The 10,724-nt window shown below is 52.6% G+C and overlaps 2 protein-coding genes across 2 annotated transcripts; one reads left to right on the forward strand and one right to left on the reverse strand.

The window, feature by feature from the left end:
• Nucleotides 1-534: 534 nt before the first annotated feature.
• Nucleotides 535-1,448, reverse strand: HRG_03774 (uncharacterized protein; the record flags this gene model as incomplete). Its single annotated transcript, XM_044862245.1, has 4 exons — nucleotides 535-667; nucleotides 722-831; nucleotides 1,068-1,327; nucleotides 1,388-1,448. The coding sequence occupies 4 exons, from the start codon at nucleotides 1,446-1,448 to the stop codon at nucleotides 535-537; spliced, it is 564 nt and encodes a 187-aa protein (XP_044723271.1).
• Nucleotides 1,449-4,798: 3,350 nt separating this feature from the next.
• Nucleotides 4,799-6,516, forward strand: HRG_03775 (carboxylesterase family domain-containing protein; the record flags this gene model as incomplete). Its single annotated transcript, XM_044862246.1, has 2 exons — nucleotides 4,799-5,361; nucleotides 5,478-6,516. The coding sequence occupies 2 exons, from the start codon at nucleotides 4,799-4,801 to the stop codon at nucleotides 6,514-6,516; spliced, it is 1,602 nt and encodes a 533-aa protein (XP_044723272.1).
• Between the last annotated feature and the right edge of the window lie 4,208 nt (nucleotides 6,517-10,724).

Genomic DNA, 10,724 nt, shown 5'->3' on the forward strand with positions numbered 1-10,724 from the left:
ACGTAGACCTCCTTCGCAGAGCCTCCTCTAACCCGCTGCCCGGATAAGAAGTAGCGGACGCCTAACCGCCCGTAATCGAGGTAGAGGGAGAGGACGAGTTCGAGGTCGAAGAGATACGGGCCGCGCGCTAGAAAAAGGTCGGTAGGGGGAAACGCCGGGAGGTCCTCGTTAAGTGGCGCGGGTATCTCGACCCTACGTAGGAACCCGCACGTAAGTTTACGGGAACCGTAGCCCTCGATAAGTTCGAAGCCTTATTCGGAACGGTAGACGAGAACGACGGACCAGCGGACCACCGACAGCAGCCCGGGCCAGGACCACGAAGTAGGCATAGCGGAGGGGGCAGTCACGGCAACATAGGCAATATAAGCGCAATAGTACGGGCGGAGATAAAAACAGCGTTTATTGCGGGGCGGAGCCCCTAGACTACCCGGGCCTATTCCTTATCGTTATTATTATCTTCGTTATCGTCGTCCTCGTCGGCCTCCTCCTTCTTATTAGCGGCGGCGGCGGTCTCTAGGGCGCTAAGGCGGCCCTCTAAGCCCGCAAGCCAGTCGGCGGCGGCGGCGGGGGCAGAGGGCGGCGGCCAGCGGCGGCGGCAGGGGCAGCGGCGGTGGCGGAGGCGGGCACGGCCAAGGGGACCGCCGATAGGGCGACGGAGGCAGTATCCCTAGCGCCGGGTGCGTTAGAGGCGGAAATAGGGGAGCGGAGGAGTAGGACTTACTTAGGCACAAGGCCCCACCGCTCGAGGGCGCGGAGGTTACGGTAGGCGGCGGCGGCGGCGGTAAGGCGCTTCTTGGCAGCCCCCCGCGCCTGCCCGTGCGAGCCGGCCTTCTAAGCCGACGCCGCAGCGAGCAGGACGGGAGGCGCCGCCTCATAGGCGCGGCCGGCTCGCGCGCACTAGTAGCAGCTGCCGCCGCGGCGGCGCCCGGCCTGGTCGGAGCAGTCGAGCTCCTGCGACGCATAACGCATATAGGGGGCCGAGCGGGCGGCGCCGGCCTATACTTAGCGCTTATACTATAGGAGGTTAGCGGACAACGTCTGTTACGCTTGCCTAACTGCGGACTTACGGGGGTGGCGGAGACGGAGGCGGGGGCCGAGGGGCCGGGCGTCACGGGTGGCGGCGGGGACGGCGTCGTTACCCTAAGGGGCGACGTAAGAGCGAACAGCGCAGCAGAGGCGGCGGCGGCGGCGGTGGGAGCGGTGGCAGCGGCGCGGGCAGGAGCGGCGGCAGCGGCGGAGTCGTCGTCGGCCGCGGCCAGCACGGCGTCGACGAACGACTCCGCACGCTCCGAGAAGGAGGAGGTAGGAGAGGGAGAGGCGGATATATCTATCGCGGAAGTCAGCACGACGGAATGCGGCCTCCCGCTCTATAAGGCGCGGAACTTACTAGTTAGAGTTATTGTTGTTGTTAGGGCTATTGTTGCTGCTACCGCTGCTACTACGAGCATACGTTAATAGAGCGGCCCGTATAGCTAGGAACGGACTAACGCCCCGGGTAGAGCGGAACTTACCTATTAATGCTGCTACTGCGGTTAAAGAAGGGAGAGAAGGAAGGGAAGGGGGAAGGGGGGGATGCCGCCTTATATACCCCTTAGTAGAGGATGCTGCCTGAGGCAGAGGGAACGGGCAACCTAAGGCTCACGTAGGTCCGGACTAGCCGCCGGCTACCTAGGGGCGTATATAATAGGTTACGCCCCTATTTAAACGGCCAGCCGGCCGACGAGTGTGGAGCCGGGTCCCGGCTGCCCGGGCTAACGGGCGCGGGGACAATAGGGCTAGTAGGGCCGGCCCTATTAACGGGAAAGGGCAGGGAAGAGCCCGCGGCACGGGCCTAATTATACGGGAGCCGTTAATAGGGCAGCGCTGCGCCGCGCTCGAGGGAGGGCATTGTATAAGAGTCTTTGACTATTGTGGGTGATGGGCTTGGGCCGCGGCCTAAGCCGTGTAGTTACGTGCGGAGGGCCGGATCCCGTAAGTATGGGGGCGGGCCAGCCGCGCATAGAAGAGCTCTGCATAGCTTGTTAATATCATCCTACGGACGGCACCTGCGCACACGCCTCTGCCTACTCCGTGACACCCCCCCCCCTTTTAACTTACTTTTAAGTATACTTAAAGGCGTTATAAAGACCTCGATTATTTAATTAAGTATCTTCCTTAATTATAGTTAATTTAAATTTTTATTTTTCCCCTTTAAAGTAGATGCCGCTAGTTACGCGACTCTAGTAGAGATAAAGAGGCGTAGAGTAAAGAAAATCTCTAAGACTTATATTTATAACCTAAGGCCCTTAGAGCTATATATAAGACCGATAATTAGATAATTACGTAGTTAATTGCTCTACTAATCCTTAGCTACGTACTACGCGTGCTTTAGGTATATGCCCTCGTCCCCGTTAAAATAGTATCGTTATCGCGATGTCTAGCTTATAGCGAAAGGGCCTAGTCGGAATAGGAGGCGTCGTTTAAAACGCGTCTTATAATAGCCTAGGCGAAGTACTAGCTAGCTACTCTACTATAGTTAGACCTAGCGACGAGTAGAACGCTTATACGGTAGGACTTATAGCGATTATAATAATATTATAGTGCTTACTAGCTAGTCTACGTCGTAGAGGCATAATAATCGTAATAAGTAACCTATTTATCTTATAAGTTATTACGCGGCCGCGATAGTAGTCGGGATAATATACGATCCGCGAGATATACGAATATATCGAGACTTTACGGAGAAGAGGATATAGCGTTGCCCTTCGATAGGTACCCGCCTACGAAGACTTTACGATAAGCCTACTAGCTAAAGTAGCCGCGAAGAGAGCAACTAGGGACGAATACGCTGCCGAACTAGCGGCATTTAAAGTAAGGTTAACGACGCTATAACTACTGCTTAACGGATAGAGATAGATTAACTAAATTCTAGAACGAGTCGGGAAGTAGTCGAGAAAGATTAATAAAGCGCTACCTAGTCGGTATACTTAAAAGTTATATAACGAACTAATAAAGAAAGAAGCACGCGTATTAAGGCAACTTCGCACCGGTAAATCTCGACTAAATAATTACCTTTATAAGATAGGAGCTTTAGATTCGGATAAGTATATATATAGATAGATAGCAGAGATAGTAGAATATTTCCTTTTCCAATATAATAGATAGATATTATAGCGATAGATTATACTTCGGTACGCACGCGATAAGATTAAGGACCTATCGTTCTTCCTAGGAGGCAAAGTAGTATTAGATAATAATAAGTAGTAGCCGGATATAAAGGCTATATAAGCGATAGTATAGTTCGCGTTAGCAACTAAACGCCTTAATATAGACTAGCAGCCGATAACGGACTAACTATAGATCGAAGACATAAACATCGAATAGTCTTTAAGTTAATAGATCGCGCTTTAGCTGCTAAAGGTAGGACGCTGAACACTTAGAGAAACTGACCTTCAAGCAGGCCTATCATGTTACAGCGATCGAGGCTAGAAATAGATGAAAAGAGGTGTGGGGCTTTAGGTGAGATGGGACTATATATAGAAGGTTTATAGCTTAGCTTAGTGGCTCTATGGGGGGAACCCTCCGGGCGTAATACAATTAAATAAATAAATACCAGGCACGTAGACACTCACAAGCCTCTATGATATCTGCCTTAAGCCTACCTCGACGATCAACTATACCAAGCTTTGCGCTACTAAACAGCCGTTCGCACTCATCTGACATTGGGGAAACCGCAAATAGATCCAGAGCGAAGCGGGCGAGGTCTCTTTGCGAGTCATAACGGGATAGCCAATAGGCGATGGCCTCATCGCAACCTGCCTCCTCGTCATGCAGCCGGTCGGTCGAAATATACTGCTCATACAGATCGGTGGCAGCAGCCGGGCCGTCTATGCGAATGCGCTTATGTTCCCTCTGCCGATCGAATGCTGGGTCTGGATCCTTGTCCTTCCTGACTGGAGGTGGTAGCGCCTCAACAGGGTACCTTTAGCTAGGAATGACGATATATGCTCATTTCCGCCCTCCGTCATCTCAGACACCTCGCCATGACCCACAAGGAACGCAGCTGAGAACGCGATACGGAGCAACACGACTGGATGTCTGGGTTGTCGGTGGGTTGCAGCAGTTGTGAGGATAGCTGCTGGTGCGCGACGTGGCCCAGGAAGGGTAACACCCGTTTAAGCGGTTATCTATGGTGCGGCCTGGCGGGGATTTCTACAGACATCACCCGCCGTGTTGGCATTTGCGGTCTACCATCTACCAAGTCGAGGCCATGAGGGTGTCTTATTGTAGGTATGTGGTTCAACGTCAGAGATATGGTGAATTAAAAATTTACGGAATCTCGACGTTACCTTAAGCTAATCCATTTTAAGAATTGGATTTGCATTGGCGGTTCTGGAGTCCCAGCGCTGTGCATTGGACTGGACTCGATTCGACCTCGAAATCCAGTCCAGTCCAGTCCAACAAGATCACTGGACTCCGTGCGAGGCGAGTCTGATCACGACATGAGCTAGAGGCGCACCTTGGTCTGGAAGTGTTCCGCCACATACTTTACTACGACGCGAGAATCATCAGCAACTTGCGCCGCGATGACGACTTGCCGTGTCCCGAACCAAGGGTATGAAGCGGTGCATACACGAAGACACAGCGCCATGGCGAGAGACGGGCAGGGTGGCCACTTCACACAAGTGCTCGCCTTGATTCTATTTAATCACCATGTCTGGCCTCGATGAGTATCACGATGCATCTCAGCACAACTCAGCAATCCCTGGACTATTCAGTAGTCATCCATCTACACAGCCTCTATTAGGAGAAGAACGCAATGACACCCATCTTCCTCATCGCCGCCCTGAGTCTGCTCTCAGCAGCCGCCGGCCAAGCCGTCCCAGGCACCCAACCGACCGTCACCGTCTCTGGCGGTCCCGTGGCCGGAACGTCCGTCGGATCGGTCAACCAATTCCTCGGCATCCCCTTCGCCGCGTCGCCCACGCGCTTCAACCCGCCGCAGCCGGCTCCCACGTGGCAAGGCACCCTCGACGCCACGCAGTACAAGCCCGCCTGCGTCCAGCAATTCAACTACCCCGAGAACGCCCGCAACAACACCATCCAGTGGTTCAGCACGCCCGGCCCGCCTGCCGGGGAGAGCGAGGACTGCCTCTACCTCAACGTGTACGCGCCCGCCGGGGCCGTTGCGGGATCGAACAAGGCCGTCATGTTTTGGATCTTTGGCGGCAGCTTCACTTTTGGGACCGGCACGCTTCATCAGTATAATGGCACGAGCTTTGCGGAGAACCAGGATGTTATTATTGTCACGCACAACTATCGCACCAATGTCTTTGGCTTTCCTGGAGAGCCCGAGAAGCCCACGTCGCAGCAGAACTTGGGGTGAGTTTCCATGTGTTCTTGGAGCTTCCGTGTCTTAAGGCAGGGCCGCCTCAGCCTTGGCCCATGACTCCATCCCATGTAAGAGGAAATAACTGACAGCTCTCGTGCCTTGATAGATTCCTCGACCAGCGTCTGGCCCTGGACTGGGTCCAGCGCAACATCCGCTCCTTTGGCGGCGATCCGACCCGCGTCATCCTGTTCGGCGAGGGCGCTGGCGCACAGAGCGTCGACGTGCTCGTCACCAATCCGCCGCTGCCGGTGCCCTTCATCGGGGCCATCATGGAGTCCGGCCAGGACTCCATCTCGACGCCAAGCACAGCCTCTGCCCAGTCTTGGCCCAAGCTGGTCATTGCCACCAACTGCACGACGGCGCTCAGCGCTCTCGATTGTGTCCGCAAGGTTTCAGCCTCGGACATCAAGAGCATAATCGAGCATCAGCAGCTTTCGTTTGCACCCATTTACGACAATGGAACCACCTGGAAGGGAACAGGCCGCGTCGACCGCCGCAGCTCGACGCCCGCCAATCCGCGCATCGCCCGCGTGCCTATCCTCATAGGCTCCAACGCCGACGAGGGATCCTTTGTCGTCTACGGAGTGACTGACGTTCGCGGCACCCTCTCTCAGGTGTTTCCACCCAACTCGTCGCTTCTAATAAACACGCTGCTTAGTCTTTATCCTCCCAACACGGGCAACGGCACAGTCAACACACAGCTAGCCGCCATTCTCAACGACTTCCTTATTAAATGTCCTGCCAAGGTCGTGTCTACTGAGACGGCGGCCGTCGGGATCCCGGCGTGGCGCCACTACTTTGACGCCGCCTTTGCCAACACCCAAATCTTCCCCGGGGCCGGTGCGTACCACTCGGCCGAGATCAACCTCGTTTTCGGCACGTATCCGCAAGCCGGGGCGACGCCCTACCATATCAAGCTCAGCATGGCCATGCAGAAAGCCTGGGCAGACTTTGCCAAGAACCCAGCCCAGGGCCCCGGCTGGCAGGCGGTGCCTAAGATTGCCATATTCGGCGCCGGTGTCAGACCCGGTGGTGACGATGGGACCGGCAAACCTACCTCGGTGGTCACCAGTCCCAACCAAATAGACAGGTTCTGCCCGCTTTACCAGCCCATCTACGACGCTAGAATCCTACTGTCTCTCTAGTCGGATGCCTGGGACTACGGTGTGCCGCGAGAGACGTCCCGGTGTTGACGTTGTTGCCTTCAATTTGTATGTTATTTTCAACCTCCGCCGATGAAATTCACCTGACCTATCTGTCATGTGAGTAATTAGATAGAGCAATCTTGTACCATGAGTGCACTCTGCCAAGCAGCGCCTTTTCTTCAATATTTCATATACTTAGGTTCGGTATCAGTCAGTGTCGTCCACGTAGCCCAAGGACTATCCTAGACGCAAATGAGTTCTCTCCTATATGACTCAATCACTTATCACAGTCTTAGAACTATTTTGCATGCGCAAGCCCATAAGTGCTCAAACGGTTGTAGAGTCGGCAGACGTCGGTGATTAAACCCGACGGGCGAATAATTCCGAAACGCAACGGTTCGCCGTTTCCCTATTAAGGCGCGAAAACTGCTTAGGGTTCCTATAGTGGGAGACTATATTCTCAACGTAGTATACAACTTTGCTAATTAAATAGACACGGTGCCTGGTAGAAGAAGGAGAGCAAGCGAGAGGAGGGGGCAAGGCAGGTAGGGGGCATAAAGCGGGATGGCTCCGGACAGACAGGTTCGGACAGACATATTGCAGGGATTATCGCGCTAAGCATGGGTACGGTGGGCTATAGGGGTCAGTGTTGCAAAACCCCCAAGACTATGGGGTACGATGCCAGAACAGGTTAGCCTATTATGCAGCTACCTCACAGTACTTCGACGTAAGTACCCTAGCTTAGGGTCTTTTAGTTTTGCAGGCTATGTTGGCAATTAGGTCGGACATATAGCGAGCCGACTAATCAGTGTGTTTACTAGGAGACTACGCAATCTAATTTAATTAAAAGTCGCTTTAGGCATTAATCTCCTCTATTCTACCTAGCCTCCTCTTTATCCTCGTCGACGGTGTTTAGTTACTGCTAATAAGGTTAGCAACAAGTATAAGTAACGAATATTTACTACTTATAATCTATAAGCGAGCGGCTTCCGTAATAGTCTCTAACGCTAAAATCTTCCGCTCTTCGGGAGCTAGGACGTAAAGCGGGCCCGATATAGCAGAAGGAGCCGCTACACTAGGACCATATGCCCGCATCTACTATGCTGCTTGCTACGCAGCGTTACTCTAGGCGTTGCTCGGGTCCTCCTCTATAAGTTTAAGCTGCTTATTGAGCTGCCAGAAGGCACGCACGGCAGCGATAGCGCTGATTAGTACCTATAAGCGCCGCCGTTTAATTAGTTCACGGCTATTAAAACCATTATAGAACCACCTACCGGCTTATAGGTATGGCCATTCTTGGCGCAGTCCTAGCACGCAGCGCCGGTGTCTAAAGGCAGAATTAGCGGAGTAAGCGTCCTTGCCTATAAATATTTAACATACTATTTTGCGAAGCACACTTATAGCCGGGAGCCTTAATAGCTCGTGTAACGCAGGGACGGCATAGGAAGTCTCTAACCGTGCTAACCGGGGGAAGTCTCTTAGCCTTCTTCTTCTTCTTCCGTAAGAAAGTTCGCGTTAGCAGCTATGCTCTAGGACGAAGTATATTTCGAACCTTATAGGGACCTTGCCTAGGGGCTTATAGTCGCCAGGTCGGGATGGTCCTTTGTCCTTGCGAATTGATTTAGTGCCCCTACTCCGCGCCCTAGTCAGCTTAGCAGCTTCGCTTTCGCCGAGGCTGTCGGTATCGCTAGGGGATATCGCGTCGGTCCTTCCTAGGTGCTTCATGCGAAGTCAAATAGAAGAGGGACGGTAGGCTATAGGGCGCGCAGAGAATTTAGATCCGTAAATACCTGCCGCGACACCACGGGCCAAGCCTAGCTTGGTTCATTGGCAATTCGAGAGCTGCCCCTAAATGCACTGGCGCCAGCCCCTGTTCCCGTTCGGGCAGCTAGGTGGCCCAACACTCATTTCGCTACGAAGCCGCAGCTGGCCAGTGCCAATGCAGCAGCGAGACAGAAAATGCCCACCCCGCACCTCCTCAACACCTAGCCATCCCTCTCCTCGCCAGTTACCTGCAATCCTTTCGTCACGAGACTGGCCATCAGCGTTGCCTAGGTCTACTGCGCGCTAGTCTTTGCCACAGCACGTCCGCGTAGTGCAATCGACCAACACCGCGACTATGTGTCCCGCCTTTACCTCAACGGCGTCTCGCGGAGCAGGATTAGTTATAAGCTCCGCAAGCACTTCTATGTTGTTGTCAATCTAAGTACCCTATCTCGCCGGATTATAGACTGGGATCTTCCACGCCAATAAACCCGGACTAGAGAAACTCTAGAGCTAATCGAGATAATACGCGACCTAATCTTTCGGGTTAGGCTAACCGAAAAGCAGACGATTAGTGTTCTACAAAGACAAGGTTGGCCTATCACGAAGCGAGGTCTAAAACGAATTAGGCTCTACCTAGACCATCGCTAGGTACGAAGGCTCAATAGCGAAGAAGAACGGCTTGCACTTCTAGAGAAGACGGAGCAAGCTATTATCGAGATAACACAGCGGTCTAACGCTATTTCGGGATATAGCAAGAGTCTTCTTTAGCCTTACCTTCGCCAGCAAATGCAGCTTTAGGTCCTAAGGGACCCTCTCTTCTAGATATATAAGATTATATTCCCGAACGAAGTCAAGCTCCGTAAAAGGATATTCCGGAGAAAGAAAGGAGAGTTCCTCGTCCTAGGCCCGAACTATTAGTGGTATATTAACGGCTACGATAAGCTTAAAGCGTACGGATTCGAATTATACGTAGCGATTAATATATATTCCCGCAATATTATCTAGTTTTACGTTAGGCACTCGGCCACGACTGCTCTAAGCGTATTAAAGCAGTACTTAGCGGCATATGACACCTACGGCTTGCGACCGTGGTTTCTATAAGCCGATAGGGGTAGCGAAACTCCACTAGTCGCAGCAGCCTATTAGAACTTCGTTTTAAGGTCCAAAGGGAGAGTAGAGTGGCATAGATAGGTATTTTAACAAGGAAACCGACTCAAAGACTCGTATAAAGCAGCTCCTAGCACGAAAAACGTTAAGATCGAGAGCTAGTGGGAGAGAATGCTACACGTCTCGTCCCGGCAGTAGGTCGAGTACTTTAGAGAGCTCGCGAGAGATAGAGACTTCGACGGCGATATGCTTGAGGACTAGATTGCCCTCTATGCCGTCTACGAGGATATTCTGCGTTAAGAACTCTTCGATTTCGTGGAAGCCTAGAACATACATCGGATACGCCTCTAGAAAAATCGGCCGCACGTAGTTCACGGCCAGCCGTGGATGAACTATCATTAGCGCCGTCGGTCCCCATCCATTTCCTTGGATCATCCGTGACTTTCAGCGCATCATCGGCCAGGCGGCCTACTAGACGACGTTGTGGCTTGTTACGGCGGAGGTGCAAACGCCCTGGGCATGTTTGCCGACTTTTTCTGCGACAGACCGGTCAAGATGCCCCTCGTCGAGCCTCTGGGGAGATCCAAAAGAATGGGGGAGCATAGCGCGACTCGAGCAGACATCCCAATAATGAATAAATACATAATTTTGCCATATTCTTATATATTCATAGTCGTACCCTTATATTCTTATCTATTCTTAAGCTTATGAATTATTAAGAATATAAGATTGAAGTTTCACTTATATTGTCGTCGCAGCCAGCAACTTCCATAACCTCGTCCTCTACTGCCACATACACTTTGCGGATCAAGTCGTTCTTCACCTAGTTGCTCAGACATTGAAGTTTCTCGATAGTATCAGCCGAGAGCCGTGCCCTGTCCCATGAGATTGTCCGCCGTGTGCAGGAGAATACCCGCTCCGGGTCGTCCGACATCGCCGGTACACTAAGTACGTCAATGGCCAATTAGTGTAAACGTGGATACTCAATCCTCTATTCTTCTCGGCACCACCATTTAAGCGGCGTGCTTGTCGTCATAGGTCTTGGCGGAGAATTGATGACCTTTTCAAATTTATCCTCATTTCTAGGCTCATCTAAGACGCTCATTGACTGTTTGATGCGCTCGTACGGGGTTACTTCTCGTCGCTCGGTATCATTCAGCCGCGCCGTAGAATTCGACGGCAGTGGTCGGTCCTTATACTTGGCCCAATGCTGCCGTGCACCAGCAATGGCGGTCCGTCTCCATTCCGCTGCCCAGTGGCGGTCAAGGTACCTTCTGCGCTTCTCTGGATAGAGCAGCATGGCTGTAGCATAAATGGGGTTTCTGTCACTCTCT

This window comes from Hirsutella rhossiliensis, assembly GCF_020360975.1.
Source record: "Hirsutella rhossiliensis strain HR02 chromosome Unknown scaffold00003, whole genome shotgun sequence".
In the NCBI taxonomy this organism is placed as follows: domain Eukaryota; kingdom Fungi; phylum Ascomycota; class Sordariomycetes; order Hypocreales; family Ophiocordycipitaceae; genus Hirsutella; species Hirsutella rhossiliensis.